The sequence below is a fragment of the Salvelinus alpinus genome, chromosome 9, assembly GCF_045679555.1.
Source record: "Salvelinus alpinus chromosome 9, SLU_Salpinus.1, whole genome shotgun sequence".
Classification (NCBI taxonomy): Eukaryota; Metazoa; Chordata; class Actinopteri; order Salmoniformes; family Salmonidae; genus Salvelinus; species Salvelinus alpinus.
The window spans coordinates 44,781,919-44,802,938 of NC_092094.1; the positions used below are offsets into that span (position 1 = coordinate 44,781,919).

At 43.4% G+C, this 21,020-nt stretch overlaps 1 protein-coding gene across 1 annotated transcript in view; it reads right to left on the bottom strand.

Moving 5' to 3' along the window:
- LOC139530177 (peroxisome proliferator-activated receptor alpha-like) overlaps positions 1-21,020 on the bottom strand; it is a 62,998-nt gene that overhangs the window by 21,308 nt on the left and 20,670 nt on the right. Inside the window, exons 2-3 of the mRNA XM_071326346.1 lie at positions 4,029-4,272; positions 8-165 (exon numbers count right to left, since the gene is read on the bottom strand). Coding sequence (XP_071182447.1) covers positions 8-165; positions 4,029-4,224 — 354 coding nt within the window. The 5' untranslated portion in view covers positions 4,225-4,272. The remainder of the gene's footprint in view (positions 1-7; positions 166-4,028; positions 4,273-21,020) is intronic.

The window sequence follows — 21,020 nt, forward strand, 5'->3', positions numbered from 1 at the left end:
CACTCACCTTGCAGCCCTCACAGGCGTGAACTCCATAATGGTATCCGGAGGCGCGGTCGGCACACACCCGACACTCCAAGTTGAGAGAGGTGGAGGAGAACTCCTCCAGCCCTGCAGCCGCCCCATAGCCCCCTGACGACGGGCTGGATGCTGGGGTCAGAGCATCTGGAGAACACACACACGCACGCAGGCACATTAATAAAGTCATGCCCAGATAACAGACACACACACACACACACACTTATAACCAATGAACCTGGAGACATTGATATTCCTATTAGTGTCTTGGCTGTGAAGCCTCTTTGCTGGCAGAATATGTGCACCAGTGGAAAGTCACTGGTGTCTCATACCTTTGGCACAACACAGAGGAAGAGCACATGTAATATGTGTTCCATGACATCTCTATAAATACGTAGAGACAGTCATACACACCACTAAAAGTGGACGAGCAACACTTCTAAATTCAGGGGATGAGTCAAATATTGACCCATGATACACACACTGTATCTTTCTTGTTACCTGAATACAAAACACACCATTCCAGGGATGGTGCAAAACAGAGCAGCACTAAGTCATCCCACATGAGGTGGGTGAGAGAAGCCAAATACATTTTGGGATAAATATTGGACTAACTGCACGTGACACACACACAAATACTCTACAGTCTACACTGTAACCAGGAAGAGAATATCACGTCACAGATACTGTGTCTGCTTCTTCTTCCCCCCTCTCTCCCTCCTTCTTCACTCCATAAACCACCATAAACAACCAGTACTTCTCCAACACTCTCTCCATTACTTTTCCATGATATCATCATTGTTATTTTCCATGAAGCCCCCTCCTCCACTCCTCTTCCCCCTCTTAGTCCCTATCCCATTTTCCCAATACACCACCCCCTCTTTGCCTCTATGTTTACGTTCCAGTCACTGTTTCAATTCTATTTGCATAATAACTAATACGTAGTAACATATTTGTTAACACATCCCAGTGGTTTCTATTAGACACAAAACAACACAATGTTTACAAAAATATTATTTAGGCACAGCAAATTGACCAGTGTTACCAAGTGTTAATTTTTCAGTGTAACATTTCTAGTGTTCAATTAACTTTCTAAGAGTGAATTTAACACTCATTGGTGTAAAAGAACCCCCAGTGTTGGTGTTAATAACCAGTGTTGAGTGTGAGAGTGTGTACTCTGTGGAGAATAAAATCAAAACCCCGTCCATCATTATCATATTTCCCAGCATGCTCTGCTGCAGCTTGATTTTTTTAGGATTGTTTTTAATATCTGTGTTTTTGTATGTACATTGATTGATTGATCTTATGCTACACAAAGATAAATAACATCATTTTTTTTCTAAACTAATCCAATCAGTTAGTTAGATGTATTGCAATCGTTACTGAAACGGTTGTTCTAGTTTAAGTTGTGGGTGAATAAAAATTAAAACTGTTGGCTGTCCTAACTCTGGCTGGATTCCAGTAGGAATTTTGTAAGCCAGCACTTTGTAAGCCAGCATAAGGTGACTTGTAAACCAGGAGGTTCCTAACACCACTGATTAGGATAGAACCTGGCAGTCAAAGTAAGGCCTTATGATATGTGTAATGTATTGTCATAAATTTACAGTAGGAACTCACTTGGCGAAGTCCACAGGACTGGAAATGAATGACTTCACTAGTCGTGGTACCTTGTCCCTCTCTCGGTCTCTCTCTCTACCACACCTGCTGTCTCGACCTCTGAATGCTCGGTTATGAAAAGCCAACTCCTGAGGTGCTGACCTGTTGCACCCGCTATAATCACTGTGATTACTATTTAACTCTGCAGGTCATCTGCAGTATGAACATCTTGAAGAGTGATCTAGCCTCAATGGCCATGTACTCTTAGAATCTCCACCCGACACAGCCAGAAGAGGACTGGCCACCACTCAAAGCCTGGTTCCCATCTAGGTTTCTTTCTAGGTTCCAGCCTTTCTAGGAAGTTTTTCCTAACCACCGTGCTTCTACATTGCTTGCTCTCTTGCGTTTTAGGCTTGGTTCATGTAAAGACACTGTGACAACTGCTGATGTAAAAAGGACTTTATAAATACATTTGATTGATTGACTTGTAAATATTATTGTAATGTCTTTAACCCAACACTGTGCGACTTTGTCAAGAGATACTGACCTATTGGTTTAATGATTAAAAATACTACATGAGGTGTTATTGCAGTTTTCATTCCCTAACACTGACAAAGTGTAACAGTGCCAGTACTAAGCACAGTGTTAATTTAACACTCAAAAGTGTGGATTCGTATAGACACTGGCCCTTAGTTAAATTTAATACTGTCAGTGTTTATTTAACACTGACTAATTTGCTGTGGGGGAATGTGAGTCCAAAATGGCATCCTATTCCCTATAGACTAGGGCCCTGATCAAAAGTAGTACACTATATAGGGAATAGGGTACAATGTGAGACTCAGCTTGTGAGTTGAGGAATGTGTGAGGATTTAGGAATTCTTCTGTGGAAGTGTGGGGAAGAGGAGAGTGGCCTCAGGGTGTGAATATGTAGGTCAGACAGACATTTACAGAACAGATAACCCCTCTGCCAAAAGCAGCTCTGTTGCCTTGAGGTAAGGTCAGAGGTTAAACAAGCCGAGTGTCCTCTCTTAACCCTCTGAGTCAGGGTTAATTACAGATTAGCTATGTGAGGAGGGGTCCTGAATGATCAGGTAATATATGGTCAAACGATAACAACGTAGAGCTGGCTTGCGAAAGGATTACTACAACGTAGGCTACTCATTCTTACTTTAAAGGAAAACTAACAAGAAATACAATTGGGTGAGAAACTATTAGAAAATATTGGACAGGGAAACCATAAGGCACTTGAATGATCTAGTTTTCCATAAGAGAAGGTAAGTCAAAGGGGAATACGTCATAACATGTGTGAGACAGTAGTAACCAAAAAACCAAACACATCCCACTACCTCACATTGCTGAAGATACACATCCAGCGGTAGCCTCAAGGTTAGAGAAACGGGCCAGCAACCAGAGGGTTGCCAGTTCCAATCAAATCCCAGTGCTGATGGGGGGCTGGGTCTGTCGGGGAGTGAGCTGGCAACCACCGATGTTCCCTTGAGCAAGGAAATTAACCCCTTAAACTGCTCATTGGGTGCGCCAACCTAATGTGTGTTGTGTGTATATTTGGGGGGGGGGGTTTGATGAAAACAAATGTCCATCTTGTGTGGAATAATAAAGTATACACTCAACGGCCAGTTCCCAAAAATATACTGCTCCTACAGACAGTGAGTCATGTAGCCGTGGCTTGTTATATTAAGCAAGCAGGCAGACAGGCATCGAGGCATTCGATTGAACGTTAGAATGGGAAAAATGAGCGACTTTGAGCGTTGTATGATTTGTTGGTGCCGGATCCAGTATCTCAGAAACGGCCTCCTGAGCTTTTCATACACGACAATGTCTACGGTTTACCAAGAATGGAGCGAAGAAAGAAAGAAAAAAACATCCAGTCAGCGGCAGTCCCGTGGGCGAAAACAGCTCGTTGGTCGAAGGAGAGGTCGAAGGAGAATGGCAAGAATCATGCAAGCTAACAGGTGGGCCACAAACAGACAAATAACTGCGCAGTACAGTGGTGTACAGCGCAGTACAGTACAGAACGGCATCACGGAACGCACAACTCATCGATCCTCGTCACAGATGGGCTATTGCAGCAGACGACCACACCGGGTTCCACTCCTAAAACAAGAAGAATCGACTCCAGTGGGCGCGCGATCACCAACACTGGACAATTGAGGCGTGGAAAAATAGAGCATATTTGGGATGAGCTAGAACGGGCTGTTTGCAACATGAATGTACCGCCGTCCAGTCTGCAGCAATCGCCTATTGTCAGCATGGACCAACATCTCTGTAGAACGTTTCTGACAACTTGTAGAATGCCCCGAATAAATCAAGATGTTCTGGCTGCAAAGGGGGGTTTCTGACCCGGTACTGGATGGGTGTACCTAATAAACGGTCCGGTGAGTGTATATCTATCTTACCTAGAACGGTGGATCCTTCGGAGCCATTACTCGACTGGGACTGGTACTCAGGGACGTCCAAGGAGCTGAGGGCGTCACCATCGATGGACTGGGGGATGTCCTGCAGCTCCTCCATGCCCCCAAGGAAGTCCCCACACACCGGGCTGCCCAGCACCGAATCCTCCAGGGGGGACGGCGGCCGGTAGTGGCTCGCCATGTCGACCACAATGGAGGACAGGACCAGGGGGGGGGATTACTCATCAGACTGGAGAGACAGGAGGGGAGAGTGAGAAAGCGGGTTAGTTAATGGAGTGTCTGAACACTAACAAGCATTCCTAATGAAGTGTATCCTTGACAACAAGGATGGAACACACTCTGTTCTACATGCTATCACAGGCTCTATACACAGTCAGTTTGCACAATCGATGTACAATGAATTTGGCACAATGGTGTATGGGGCATACGTGGCCCATACAAGTAGAAGGAGCCTTCAGCTCTGCAACACATATCTAGTGACACAACACAGCCTGGTCAGGTCTGGTCCCTCAATGGACTCCTAATTTTAGAGACAGCAACCTGATCCCTCATACCCACTGTTATGGGGGAGAGGGAGGGGGAGAGGGGGGGGGGGGGCAGAACGTATGACTCTGGGCTGGGCTGGATGAGGGGAGGGGCTGGAGGGGTGATAAAGACCTAATAGTTTTGGGTAGAATTTACCCTCAGTCACGGGGGAGGAGGAGGAGCTACTCCATCTGAAACCAGCTTGCAGTAAGCAGCCTGCCAGGGCTCGACCCTATTGAGGCTAAGTCTAACCTTAACAGACTCCATGCAGTACTCACGTCTATGTTGAGCTCTGGTCAATGGTGTCTAACAGTACATGCACCTTCAAAAGAGAATTCCAGCCCCACACCTCTCAATGTATTCCCATGTCACAGATATACCAATAAGAGAAATACATAGCATTTCGTTGAATCATAGTGTATAGCTGTAGATCTAAGTCAACACGGAAATGCATTGCGTTTCATTGAAGCATACTGTGGGTGTATAACAGCTGCAGGTCAAAGTAGGCACTGCAGCGGGCATTACGAACAGTGGTGATTAACCCAGGAGAAAATAGAGCTGGCCTCATTAACTAACATAGTCCTCCTGCTCCCAGAGGTCTTCATTTAGAGGACACCTTGTTTCAGGACATTCAATTCTCTCGTTAAAATGTCATCACAGCACAGGCCTTCCCATGACATCCACAGTGCCAGGTAGTGAAGAAATACAGTACCTAGGTTAGACACTGCTGTGCCAATGTCGATAATAAACAATGAACAGAGTTGGTGTAACAGTACGCAGCAGTTGACACTGCCAATGCTGGTTCTGACTGACTGGTTGGCTGACTAACTGATTGGCTGACTGACTGACTGGCTAACTGTTTGACTGACAGACAGATGACTGGCTAACTGTTTGACTGACAGACAGACTGGCTGGCTGACTGATTGAATGGTTGACTTGCCCACTGACTGACTATGGCTGGCTGACTGTGGCTGGCTGACTGTGGCTGGCTGACTGTGGCTGGCTGACTGACTAACTAGGAGACATTGTGTAAACAGACACCTGTCACACAGGGTCCCTGGTCACAGCTCACCCTTTATGGTTAGTCTCCACAGACATGACTGACACACTCAATGACCGCATGACCCCCACCAGCAGCAGCAGCTATGCACTCCAGTACTGCCCTACTCCACTATGCCCTAGTCCAAGAATATAACTTATAAATGCCTCATGAGCTACGTTCAACTGTCATACCCCATTAGAACCCAACACATGAGCCTGTTTTACTCCATTGTTTATAAACAATGTCATTGTCAACAAACACTGTATAGCCTCAAAACATGGTAAAAAAATATATAATTTTGATATCCTGGATGGTCAGTCCTTGCATCCATAGCCATAGTCTATGAATTTGAGAGTAGTTACATTTCTACAGACAAATCACTCAGCTTTTTACCAAAACACTGGCAGGGTGTCACTTTGTTATTGTTTGAACTGCAGATTTCCCCTTTAACCTAGGCTGACAGATGTGAGGGGGTCAGATAAACAGAATGAGAGAGAGAGTCAGATAGAGACATTGAGAGAGAGGGATGGAGAGATTGAGACAGAGGCAGTGAGAGGCAAAGAGAGACAGAGAGAGTAACAGAAAAACAGATCAACATAGGGAGACAGAGAGAGTAACAGAAAAACAGATCAACATAGGGAGACAGAGAGAGTAACAGAAAAACAGATCAACATAGGGAGACAGAGAGAGTAACAGAAAAACAGATCAACATAGGGAGACAGAGAGAGTAACAGAAAAACAGATCAACATAGGGAGACAGAGAGAGTAACAGAAAAACAGATCAACATAGGGAGACAGAGAGAGTAACAGAAAAACAGATCAACATAGGGAGACAGAGAGAGTAACAGAAAAACAGATCAACATAGGGAGACAGAGAGAGTAACAGAAAAACAGATCAACATAGGGAGACAGAGAGAGTAACAGAAAAACAGATCAACATAGGGAGACAGAGAGAGTAACAGAAAAACAGATCAACATAGGGAGACAGAGAGAGTAACAGAAAAACAGATCAACATAGGGAGACAGAGAGAGAGAGAGAGAGAGAGAGAGAGGGTGAAGAGGGAGAAAGGACGCCAGGCGGTTCCTACGGTAACAGCAGTGCTTTGTCCCAGAGGTCAACCAAGCCTGCTGAGGAGGGCTCTGGAGGGCTCTTGTCCACATACTGCACAGAGGACAAGCAAGGTCATCTGCATGCGTGTATGTATGCGTGCGTGCATGGGTTGTGAGGGGGAGGGGAGGGCTCTGGTCTAACCCCGGGGGACTGACAAAATACCTCTCCTATCAGCCACTGGGATAGCCAAAATCTGGTGGGGAAAACATTCCAAAACAACAATCTATTACCACTGCAAGAGTCTCAGAAAGGTGTACTAGGAACAGAAACAGAGAAAGGTGTACTAGGAACAGAAACAGAGAAAGGTGTACTAGGAACAGAAACAGAGAAAGATGTACTAGGAACAGAAACAGAGAAAGGTGTACTAGGAACAGAAACAGAGAAAGGTGTACTAGGAACAGAAACAGAGAAAGGTGTACTAGGAACAGAAACAGAGATCAACATGCAGTCTAGTTGGTCTAATACCCCTGCTTTAGTATCACTGTGCAGGCATTATGCGCTGTCTCCACTGCAGAGCCCTGAGACAGCCCTGCCCTGAGACAGCCTGTAAAGCAGTCCCCATGTTGTGGGAGAGCTGTTATAGGGGCAAGTTCTAAACATGACACAGGCATGCAGACTGGAGACAGGTAGAGGGCTTCTAGTCAGAGCTGTGTAAAATAATTGTTGCCAAGCTGAGCTTTTATGGTTCAGCTGAATTATTGACTGTTGTCTCATAGTGCAGAGTGCTGGTGGAATATACAGGATGGTATACAGTGGCTTGCAAAAGTTTTCAACCCCCTTGGCATTTTTCCTATTTTGTTGCCTTACAACCTGGAATTAAAATTTATTTGGGGGGGATTTGTATCATTTGATTTACACAACATGCCTACTACTTTGAAGGTGCAAAATATTTTTATATTGTGAAACAAAGACATAAGACAAAACACTGAACTTGAGCGTGCATAACTATTCACCCCCTCAAAGTCAATTCTTTGTAGAGCCACCTTTTGCAGCAATTACAGCTGCAAGTCTCTTGGGGTATGTCTCTATAAGCTTGGCACATCTAGCCTCTGGGAGTTTTGCCCATTCTTAAAGGCAAAACTGCTCCAGTTCCATCAAGTTGGATGGGTTCCGCTGGTGTACAGCAATCTAGAAGTTATACCACAGATTCTCAATTGGATTGAGGTCTGGGCTTTGACTAGGCCATTCCAAGACATTTAAATGTTTCCCCTTAAACCACTCGAGTGTTGCTTTAGCTGTATGCTTAGGGTCATTGTCCTGCTGGAAGGTAAACCTCTGTCCCAGTCTGAAATCTCTGGAAGACTGAAACATGTTTCCCTCAAGAATATTCGTGTATTTAGCGCCATTCTTTTTCTTCCTTCAATTCTGACCAGTTTCCCAGTCCCTGCCGATGAAATACATCCCCACAGCATGATGCTGTCACCACCATGCTTCACTGTGGGGATGGTGTTCTCGGGGTGATGAGAGGTGTTGTGTTTGCGATCAGACATAGCATTTTCCTTGATAGCCAAAATCTTTTGGCGAACACCAAACGTGCTTGCTTATTTTTTCTTTATTAAGCAATGGCTTTTTTTTGGCCACTCTTCCATAAAGCCCAGCTCTGTGGAGTGTACGGCTTAAAGTGGTTCTATGGACAGATACTCCAATCTCCGCTGTGGAGCTTTGCAGCGCCTTCAGGTTTATCTTTGGTCTCTTTGTTGCCTCTCTGATTAATGCCTCCTTGCCTCCTTGCCTGGTCCATGAGTGTTAGTGAACCCTCTCTTGGCAGGTTTGCTGTGGTGCCATATTCTTTCCATTTTTTTATAATGGATTTAATGGTGCTCCATGGGATGTTCAAAGTTTCTGATTTTGTTTTATAACCCAACCCTGATCTGTACTTCTTCACAACCTTTTCCCTGACCGGTTTAGAGAGCTCCTTGGTCCTCATGGTGCCGCTTGCTTGGTGGTGCTGCAGACTCTGGGGCCTTTCAGAACAGGTGTGTATATATACTGAGATCATGTGACAGATCATGTGACACTTAAATAAAGTCCACCTGTGTGCAATCTAACTAATTATGTGACTTCTGAAGGTAATTGGTTGCACCAGATCTTATTTAGGGGCTTCATAGCAAAGGGGGTGAATACATATGCACGCACCACTTTTCCGTTTGAAATTTTTTAGGATTGTTTTAAACAAGTTATTTTTTAATTTCACTTCACCAATTTGGACTATTTTGTGTATGTCCATTACATGAAATCCAAATAAAAAACAATTTAAATTACAGGTTGCAATGCAACAAAATAGGAAAAACTCCAAGGGGGATGAATACTTTTGCAAGGCACTGTACATGCTAAATATAGAACACACAGAGGGTAGTTACATTTTGAAAAAGGGTTCTTCGGCTGTCACCATAGGAGAACACTCTTCTTTCCGGAACCACCAAAATGGTTCTACCTGTTCTCCTATGGGGACAGCCGAATAACCCTTTTAGGTCCTTTGTTTTCTAAGAGTGTGTTGCTACGTTCCAATAAAGGTGACCAGGATGTACCCATGTGCTGAAATAGTTAACCAGTCTGAGCCAATACTGATCTAGGACTAAGACAGCCCATGGTTAAGCTTCCCCAAAAGGAGGAAATAAAACAGTAGACCAACACACAGAGGTGTGTACAGGCTTGTTTGCTGCAGGTAGAACACAACTTAACACGCAGTAGTATTTCTGTACTAGAAAACAAAACAATTAGCTTCATCAGAATTTCGTGGTACACAATTGCTTATCAAATCATGCTGGTCTTATTCTCAAGGCCAGGGGGGACTGACCAAATTTCAACTACTTTTCAACGTCCATGGATGTCCAGTGTCAATCACTGGACGTTACAGTAAATGGAAAGAGAGGGGGCTCATGGGTAGGTGTCAGTAAGAGCCGGGAGAGGTGGCATTAATTGGAGAGAGCGGAGAAGAGAGAGAGAAATAGAGAGAAAGAGATAAAGAGAGAGAGAGGAGTTGTCCAGACCTTTCATAATCTTGCTTTGACCACCAGACGGCAGAAAGAGAAAGAAAACAGTTATGAGCTGAACATAATAGTATGTCAGTGGAAGGGAGGACAGTACATGTGACCCAACTGTGGTTTGTGACTATTATGATTTTCCATTGTAGCCAATTCAATTGCTGACATTCCGTTACCGATTTTTTGGGAAATTCTGTTACCAATTTGTTAACAGAATTTTGAGTTTTAATCACTTAAATGGGTCATTTTATATGGAAATGAACACAACAACAAATAGTACAAACAGAGAAGTACACAATTTGTATCTTTCCTGATCCCAACACTAAGACTCCCTTCGCGGCCCTCATCTTTGACTAAATGCCCTGTCGATGAGTGTGACAATGTGTACACTACATGACCAAAAGTATCGTCGAACATCTCATTCCAAAATCATGGACATTAATATGGAGTTGGTCCCCTCTTTGCTGCTATAACAGCCTCCACTCTTCTGGGAAGGCTTTCCACTAGATGTTGGAACATTGCTGCGGGGACTTCCTTCCATTCAGCCACAAGAGCTTTAGTGAAGTCGGGCACTGATGTTGGGCGATTAGGCCTGGCTCACAGTCTGCGTTCCAGTTCATCCCAAAGGTGTTTGATGGGGTAGAGATTAGGGCTCTGTGAAGGACAGTCATGTTCTTCCACACCAATCTCGACAAATCATTTCTGTATGGATCTCACTTTGTGCACGGGGGCATTGTCATGCTGAAACAGGAAGGGCCTTCCCCAAACTGTTGCCACAAAGTTGGAAGCACAGTATCATCCAGAATGTCATTGCATGCTGTAGAGTTAAGATTTCCCTTCACATAGTCAATCGATCAATAATATAATAATACTCTTAGCAAAATGTTTATCTTTCATTTACAATATGTAGAATTTATGAGAATAGAAAGGTTCAGAGCTTTTGTGAAATATCACTGCACAGTCGAAAAAATAGTGCCTTCGGAAAGTACTCAGACCCCTTGACTTTTTCCACATTTTGTTAGGTTACAGCCTTATTCTAAAATTGATTAAATACATTTGTTTCCTCATCAATCTGCACACAATACACATAATGACAAATCAAAAACAGAAATATCACATGACACAACAAGCTTTGCACACCTGTATTTTGAGAGTTCCTCCCGTTCTTCTCTGCAGATCCTCTCAAGCTCTGTCAGGTTGGATGGGGAGTGTTGCTGCACAGCTGTTTTCAGGTCTCTCCAGAGACGTTTGATCGGGTTCAAGTCCGGGCTCTGGCTGGGCTAGGCTAGGACATTCAGAGACTTGTCCCGAAGCCATGCCTGCGTTGTCTTTGCTGCGTGCTTAGGGTCGTTGTCCTGTTGGAAGGTGAACCTTCGCCCCAGTCTGAGGTCCTGAGTGCTCTGGAGCAGGTTATCATCAAGGATCTCTCTGTACTTTCCTCTGTCCATCTTTGCCTCTATCCTGACTAGTCACCTAGTCCCTGCTGCTGAAAAACACCCCTACAGCATGATGCTGCCAACACCATGCTTCACCATAGGGATGGTGCCAGGTTTCCTCCAAACGTGACACTTGGCATTAAGGCCAAAGAGTTGAATCATCAGACGAGAGAATCTTGTTTCTCGTGGTCTGAGAGTCTTTAGGTGCCTTATGACAAACTCCAAGCGGGATGTCATGTGCCTTTTACTGAAGAGTGGCTTCGTTCTGGCCACTACCATAAAGGCCTGATTGGTGGAGTTCTGCAGAAATGGTTGTCCTTCTGGAAGAATCTCTCATCTCCACAGAGGTTCTTGGTCACCTCCCTGACCAAGGCCCTTCTCCCCCGATTGCTCAATTTGGCCGGGTGGCCAGCTCCAGGAAGAGTCTTGGTGGTTACAAACTTCTTCCATTTAAGAATGATGGAGGCCACTGTGTTCTTGGGGACCTTCAATGCTGCAGACATTTTTTGGTACGCTTCCCCAGATCTGTGCCTCGACAAAATCCTGTCTCGGAGCTCTATGGACAATTCCTTCGACCTCATGGCTAGGTTTTTGCTCTGACATGCACGGTCAACTGTGGGACCTTATATAGACAGGTGTGTGCATTTCCAAATCATGTCCAATCAATTGAATTTACCACAGGTGGACTCCAATCAAGTTGTAGAACCATCTCAAGGATGATCAATGGAGACAAGATGCGCCTGAGCTCCATTTTGAGCCTCATTGCAAAGGGTCTGAATACTTACAGTTGAAGTTGGAAGTCTACATACACCTTTGCCAAATACATTTAAACTCAGTTTTTCACAAATCCTGACATTTGATCCTAGTACAAATGCCCAGTCTTAGGTCAGTTAGGATCACCACTTTATTTTAGGAATGTGAAATGTCAGAATAATAGTAGAGAGAATAATTAATTTATTAATTTATTTCATCACATTCCCAGTGGGTCAGAAGTTTACATGCTACCAAATACTAATTGAGTGTATTACCTTTAAATTGTTTAACTTGGGTAAAATGTTTTGGGTAACTTTCCACAATCTTCCCACAATAAGTTGGGTGAATTTTGGCCCATTCCTCCTGACAGAGTTGGTGTAACTGAGTCAGGTTTGTAGGCTTCCTTGCACGCACACGCTTTTTCAGTTCTGCCCACAAATGTCTTATAGGATTGAGGTCAGGGCTTTGATGGCCACTCCAATACCTTGACTGTGTTGTCTTTAAGCCATTTTGCCACAACTTTGGAAGTATACTTGGGGTCATTGTCCATTTGGAAGACCCATTTGCGACCAAACTTTAACTTCCTGACTGATGTCTTGAGATGTTGCTTCAATATATATACACCTAATTTTCCGCCCTCATGATGCCATCTATTTTGGGAAGTGCACCAGTCCCTCCTGCAGCAAAACACCCCCACAACATGATGCTGCCACCCCCGTTCTTCACAGTTGGGATGATGTTCTTTGGCTTGCAAGGCACCCCCTTTTCCCTCCAAACATAACGATGGTCATTATGGCCAAACAGTTGTATTTTTGTTTCATCAGACCAGAGGACATTTCTCCAAAAGTACGATCTTTGTTCCATTGTGCAGTTGCAAACCATAGTCTGGCTTTTTTATGGCAGTTTGGAACAGTGGCTTCTTCCTTGCTGAGTGGCCTTTCAGGTTATGTCGATATATGACACGTTTTACTGTGGATATAGATACTTTTGTACCGGTTTCCTCCAGCATCTTCACAAGGTCCTTTGCTGTTGTTCTGGGATTGATTTGAACTTTTTCCACCAAAGTACGTTCATCTCTAGGAGACAGAACGCGTCTCCTTCCTGAGCGGTATGATGGCTGCGTGGTCCCATGGTGTTTATACTTGCATACTATTGTTTGTACAGATGAATGTGGTACATTCAGGCATTTGGAAATTGCTCCCAAGGATGATGGCTGATTTATTTTTATTTTCCCATGATGTCAAGCAAAGAGGCACTGAGTTTGAAGGTAGGCCTTGAAATACATCCACCGGTCCACCTCCAATTGACTCAAATGATGTCAATTAGCCTATCAAAAGCTTCTAAAGCCATGACATCATTTTCTGAAAAGCTGTTTAAATGCCTTTAAACAGTCAACTTAGTGTATGTAAACTTCTGACCCACTGGAATTGTGATACAGTGAGTTATAAGTGAAATAAGTGAAATAGTTGGGAAAATGACTTGTGTCATGCACAAAGCAGATGTACTAAACGACTTGCAAAAACTATAGTTTGTTAACAAGACATTTGCGGAGTGGTTGAAAAACGAGTTTTAATAACTCCAACCTAAGTGTATGTAAACTTCCGACTTCAACTGTATAGCCACGCAGAACACTGAACATCCCCTGTGCTGTTTCATGCTCTGGAATTGTGAGACAGAACAATATGTCATCGTGAATAGCAAACAAATGTCATGTAGCGAACAAAAGTCAATGCATCTTGGCGCTCACAGCTAACGTCCATTTGGAGAGCATAAGGTGGGGAGTTTTTGAGTCAGTTTGCTCTTGATAGCTAGCAATAGCATTCATTCTTAGTTTCACAGTGTTATCTGACAAAGGCATTGATGTGAGTTTCTGTGCCTCTGCCTCCCCACACATTGGTTTCACCATATCAGTTGTGGCCGGTAATATCAAAGTCCATGCAATAGTGTGTGGTTTCATAGCATAGCAGGCTTAGCCATTCACCGTGGGAATGATTCAAGTGTAACGGTCAAGTGCGGCCTTTTCCCACGAACTAAGGGCACTCTCTGGTTGAACTTTAACTTTTAGATTTTAATCATTTTCATTTAGATTAAGGTTAACCACATTACATTGATTGAGAGACAAAGAAGATATTATAATTTACCAGGATTTTGGAAATTCTCCCGCGACCCCATTTTCATATCAGTCGACCCCTAGTTTGGGAACTGCTGATCTAACCGTACATTTAATGCCAAAACAAAGTTGCAGTTTTAGCCTACCGCCCAATGAGACCTATGCAATTGCAATGGCCAATGTGCATTTTGCACACTTCATATTTCAAAGCAATAACAAATATCTTGGCTGTAAACATTTGAGTTGAGAAATAAAAAGTATATATTCAGAAAGCCGAGAACCTTCTCTCTAACTGTGACAACAGGATAGGATGTTTCCCCCCCAACTGGATTTTTAAATGTTATACTATCAAAACACTTTTTCTCCCAGAATGTTTTTTTTCCCCCGGGAAAAGAGACAGAGCAGTAGGCCCAACTGAAACAGGCACAGGGGAAGGCAGACACTTTCATTACAGGAAACACGAGGATACTGTACTTTACTGTTTGACCAAATCGTGATTTTAGCCTTCCAAAAAATAGGACGTTTTGAGTGAGGTGACCATGTAGGACGTGCAGCTCGCAACGATGCGACCAGTAAAAAAAATGTCACTCGTAGAGCCAAGTCAAAGGGTCGCAAAATGCGACAAAAAATGCTATATAGTGTGGTACTTTTGACCAGGGCCCGCATAGGACTCTTTTCAAAGTAGTGCACTATGTAGGGAATAGGGGGGGGATTTCGAATGCAGCCTATGTGTTTGCAGTGTTTCCTTTTTCAAATCAAATCACATGCGCTGAATACAACAGGTGTAGTAGACCTTACTTACGAGCCCCTAACCAACAACGCACTTTCAAAAAATACGGATAAGAATAAGAAAAGTAACAAGTAATTAAAGAGCAGCAGTAAAATAACAATAGCGAGACTATATACAGGGGGCACAGGTTAGTTGAGGTAATATGTACATGTAGGTAGAGTTATTAAAGTGACTATGCATAGATGATAACAACAGAGACTAGCAGCGGCTCGGCGTCTGACCGTGCCCAATGAACAAACAGAAGAGTGGCCCTTATCTGAGCACACTGATACGCCAGCCACCAAGCACCCAATCATCTCTAAGGAGACCGGTCAAAGTGCAGTGTACTGGGTGGGATGATAGACACTGCACTGGCTGGGGGATTTTTCAGCAGGAGTTTAGTAGGTTTATGATGCGGTCACCCATGTGATGTGATATCTGAAGGTTCAAAACTACAATACTAATGGATCGTTTACCTGACTCATGTCAAGGCCACTTTGTTAAATGTCAACATGAAGTCTCTCTATGGGTTGAGATGGAGGCAGTAGACATTTGTCCCAGTTCTACTGCACTGCAGCTAGGTCACTAGGGCTCCACTGTCTGTCACCATCTCAGTCACTTTACTCCATTTATAGAGTAAATCAATCCGCTGGAGAAAAGCCAACTTAACCAATTGCTTAAATCAGCGTTATTATTCGAGCCGGGACGATACCAGTATCGCGATACTCGTTAGTAGCGTGGCAAGGAAACCAAACACAAACCAGATTTAACTTCTTTAGGAAAACTGCCATAATGTTGGGAACAAACATCATTATGTTGTCATCCAGAGTCACATTTATTTATTTTCCAAACTATAGAACACAATATTATAGCACACAATACTATAGCACACAATACTATAGCACACAATATTATAGAACACAATATTATAGCACACAATATTTTACATACAGGAAGTTTTTAAAGGACCAAATAGTTGGACCTGCTTTGTGTTTTCCTTTTTGCCATGGAAAAAATGTTGTGAAGCAAATTAAAAGGGAATGTTAGCTGTCATTACAGAGTTTGATGTGACTGGGTTAGCTGTTAGCGGTTTTCTAAAACCCAATTACACTCGGGGGTAGGGATAGAACCCTCACTGGGTATATACACTGAGTGCACAACACATTAGGAACACCTGCTCTTTCCATGACATAGACTGACCAGGTGAATCCAGGTGAAAGCTATGATCCTTTATTGATGTCACAGGTTAAAATAGGGATATTTAAGCCTTGAGACAATTGAGACATGGATTGTGTATGTGTGCCATTCAGAGGGTGAATGGGCAAGACTGAAGTGCCTTTGAACGGGGTATGGTAGTAGGTGCCAGGCGCAACCGGTTTGTGTCAAGAACTGCAATGCTGATGGGTTTTTCACGCTCAACAGTTTCCAGTGTGTATCAAGAATGGTCCACCACCCAAAAGACATCCAGACAACTTGACACAGTTGTGTCATGCATTGGAGTCAGCATGAGCCAGCATTCCTGTGCAACGCTTTCAACACCTTGTAGAGTCCATACCTCCAACAAATGTTTTTATTTTACGGTTATTTAACTAGGCAAGTCAGTTAAGAACAAATTCTTATTTTCAATTACATCCTACGAACAGTGCCTTGTTCAGGGGCAGAATGACAGATTTTTACCTTGTCAGCTCAGGGATTCAATCTTGCAACCTTTCGGTTACTAGTCCAACGCTCTAACCACGAGGCTACCTGCCGCACCTACTGTACTCTACTGGGCTGTACTCTGCTGTCCTGGGCTGTACTCTGCTGTCCTGGGCTGTACTCTGCTGTCCTGGGCTGTACTCTGCTGTCCTGGGCTGTACTCTGCTGTCCTGGGCTGTACTCTGCTGTTCTGGGCTGTACTCTGCTGTTCTGGGCTGTACTCTACTGGGCTCTACTGTTCTGTGCTGTACTCTACTGGGCTGTACTTTACTGTACTCTACTGTACTCTCCTGTTTTGTGCTGTACTCTACTGGGCTGTACTTTACTGTACTCTACTGTACTCTCCTGTTCTGTGCTGTACTCTCCTGTTCTGTGCTGTACTCTCCTGTTCTGTGCTGTACTCTCCTGTACTCTCCTGTTCTGTGCTGTACTCTCCTGTTCTGTGCTGTACTCTCCTGTTCTGTGCTGTACTCTACTGTACTCTATTGGGCTGTACTGTACTCTACTCTACTGGGCTGTACTGGGCTGTACTTTACTGTTCTGTGCTGTACTCTATTGGGCTGTAATGTACTCTACTGGGCTGTGCTGTACTCTACTGGGCTGTGCTGTACTCTACTGGGCTGTGCTGTACTCTACTGGGCTGTGCTGTACTCTACTGGGCTGTGCTGTACTCTACTGGGCTGTGCTGTACTCTACTGGGCTGTGCTGTACTCTACTGGGCTGTGCTGTACTCTACTGGGCTGTGCTGTACTCTACTGGGCTGTGCTGTACTCTACTGGGCTGTGCTGTACTCTACTGGGCTGTGCTGTACTTTACTGTTCTGTGCTTTACTCTACTGGGCTGTACTGTACTGTACTGGGCTCTACTTTGATGTCCAAACTTGTAAAACGTAGCTATGATTTGTTCAGATTTGGTCCAGTCCAGACCAACCAAATTTGGTCTTGTTTGGGGGCAGAACTCATTAAAATAATAGCCAGTGTGTAGATTAATGCCCAAAGAAGAATATTGAACATGTATACCTTAGTGTACCTATTTAGGATACATCACCATGAAGAGAATGACATTCATATCCATAATTATGCATTTATATGTAGTACAGATCAGGGGCACGTTAGCACAATTCCGTTACATGGTGGAAATCCACTTCACTTACTGTAGTTGAATAACCCCAAAATATTTATTCAGAAATCAATATGTCATGTCATAGCTGACAACCCATTCTTTTAGCAGACGTCATTGAATCTTAATTCGTTGCAGACATTTAACAGAGTTTTTGGAAAACGTGGACACTGAGGGAGATTTTACTGTTACTGATTTCACTGTTACTAAATGCTGTTACCAAACTTTGCATCTGCATAGTTCTTCCAGTAAATGTGTTTTGTAAAATGTACAGTGTAAATTGTTAAAAGTAGTCATTGTGCATGTAGTTGTATGGTTTGTTAAGCTTTGAAATCAATGTTTTTTTTAGTTTGGCATACATTTTAAGTAAACATTTTAGTTTAGGCGCAATTGCCCAAATCTATAATCCGGAGAAGAAAAATGTGTGAAAAGAAACCTTTATATACAACTTTTCCAGAGTTTACCGAATTGACTCCATATTTCCCTAAACGTGCGCTGGCATCTGGGATCACGTGGTAATCACGCATGGCAACTACTATGGAGTATGGGGACTAGGGAATGAGCACCGGATAATTTTAACATTTATTTTACCGTAGTTCACACAATTTTATAACTCGTGACAACTGCTAAGGCATTCTGGGTTATAGATTTGCCTTCAGTGACGGGACAAGTTTCCTGGAAATAGGTAAAACAGAGGGTGGGTACGTTTTCGGGGATATGGGATGTAGCCTTCAGCGCTGGGAGTCCAATGTGTACAGGTCTCCTGGAGCGAAAGAGGCTAGATGTCCCATTGCCTCTCCTTCAGGCCAATTGTCATGTACAGTCCGCCACTGGTGCATAGAAGCATTGAGAAATAAAACATTAAACCCAAACATTACATAAACTCCTCCCCTGGACTTTGTCTCATGACTTGACAGCAGGTCCAGGTCCAGTGTCATACTGATAATCACTGTAACATTATAATAGGTCAGAGAGAGGTCATGAACAAAGCAAACACATCAACTGTAACTCTGTAACTTCACCCCATAACTCCAACACAGGTCAAAAAAAAAAAAACATCTTTATAAACTTGGGACCCGAGTAATAACCTAAATACAGAATAATGGTCTGGAGTCTTTCCTGGGCTTACTTAGGATGTGTCCACACCGGTGCAGATACAGGTGGATATTCAGTTCAGTTGGTATTCTGCTGCCCTGAATGGGCCAGTGTGTAGATATGGCATAGTTAGTGACGCTGAGAGTACATGGGAACGTCAGGTCACACTGTCCCGTAATGCCAGAAATGTTTAGAGTTGAACCAGTGGCAGCCTTCCCCCCCCCCCTCCCTCTCTTTCACTCTCTCTCTCTCCCCACTTGGTAACAACAATGTCCTTAAGCTACACCTCAGCTCTGTGCCAAACTCTTGGCGGCCATGTTGAGCTTATTTCCAAATCAGCCAGCAGGATCAGATGCAGAGCAGCGTTACAAAACAACTCTGTCCTCCTTGCAACTGTACTGTACATTTCAGAGTGGGGAAAGACAAACAGCAGCAATCGGTCCCAGCTTATTTTATCCACTGGACAGCTGGACCACTGGCTGTAGAGGAAGGAATTCTATCTGTACTGCACAGTCAGTCACTACACACTATATTCTCTAGTAAGAGCAACACCGTAGCCCTAGAAAGCCAAATATCAAAACCATAATGCACTATATATTGCCCACATGGTTAGTCACCTATGGTAAAGAAGAAAGTACGTTTTTAACATTCACTGTTTACTACTCCCTCGGTCTTTGCTGACTTCTTGTGTGTGAACACACACTTCCAGATACACAGAGATACAACTGTCATGGAGAAGCGGACAAGACAAGTGCACATACCTCCTACCTTGCCTAACTGAGACATACAGGAGTGTGTCCCTAACCAACCACTGTGCCAAGCTGCTCAGGCCTGGAAATTGAGTTGCACAGGAGGTTCTATCTACCAGGGCTATTAATGTGTGAATTGGGTTGGCAGGTGCCCTGGCTAGCAGCTGACAACCAAATTTCATCAGCCATTGTCTACACAGGGTCTCTGACTGATGGACGAGGATGGAATAGTATATGTGACATCGATAAGAATGCTTTACGGTAAAGCTTAGGATTTGGCTGATATTGACAGGGTGAGTTGTGTTTCTTCAGAAAGTATTCATACCCCTTGACTTTTTCCACATTTTGTTGTGTAACAGCCTGGATTGTTACAGCCTACACACAATACCCCATAATGTCAAAGTGGAATATGCTTTTTGAAATTTTTACAAATGAATTAAAGATAAAAGCTGAAATGTCTTGAGTCAACAAGTATTCACCCTTTGTTATGGCAAAGCTAATTAAGTTCAGGAGTAAATATGTGCTTAACAAGTCACATAATAAGTTGCATGGACTCACTCTGTGTGCAATAATAGTGTTCTAACATGATTTTTTAATTACTATCTCATCTCTACCCCAACAGCTATCTCTATGGTCCCTCAGTCAAGCAGTGAATTTCAAACACAGATTCAACCACAAAGACCATGGAGATTTTCCAAGGCCTCACAGAGAAGGGCACCTATTGGTATATGGGTAAAAAAGAGCAAACATTGAATATTACTTTGAGCATAGGGAAGTAATTGGTTACACTTTGAATGGTGTATCAATACACCCAGTCACTACAAAGACACAATCGTCTTTCCTAACTCAGTTGCCGGAGAGGAAGGAAACCGCTCAGGGATTTCACCATGAGGCCAATGGTGACTTTAAAACAGTTACAGAGTTTAATGGCTGTAAAAGCAGAAAACTGAGGATGGATCAATAACATTGGAGTTACTCCACAATACTAACTTAATTGACAGACTGAAAACAAGGAAGCCTGTAGAGCATAAACATAATCCAAAATATGAATCCTGTTTGCAACAAGGCACTAAAGTAATAATGCAAAAAATTTGACAAAGAATTTGGCAAAGAAATTCACTTAATGTCCTGAATACTAAGTGTTATGTTTGGGGCAAATCCTGATACAACACGTCACTGAGTACCACTCTCCATATTTTCAAGCATAGTGGTGGCTGCATCATTTTATGGGTATGCTTGTCATCGGCAAGGACTAGGGAGTTTTTTGGATGAAAAACGGAATAGCACAGAAAAATTCCTAGAGGAAAACCTGGTTCAGTCTGCTTTCCAACAGACACCGGGAGACAAATTCACCTATTAGCAGGACAGTAACCTAAAACACAAGGCTACCAAGATGACATTGAATGTTCCTGAATGGCCTAGTTACAGTTTTCACTTAAATCGGCTTGAAAATCTATGGCTGTCTAGCAATGATCAACAACTAACTTGACAGAGCTTGAAGAATTAAAAAAAATAATAATGTGCAAATATTGTACAATCCAGATGTGCAAAGCTCTGAAAGACTTACCCAGAAAGACTCACAGCTG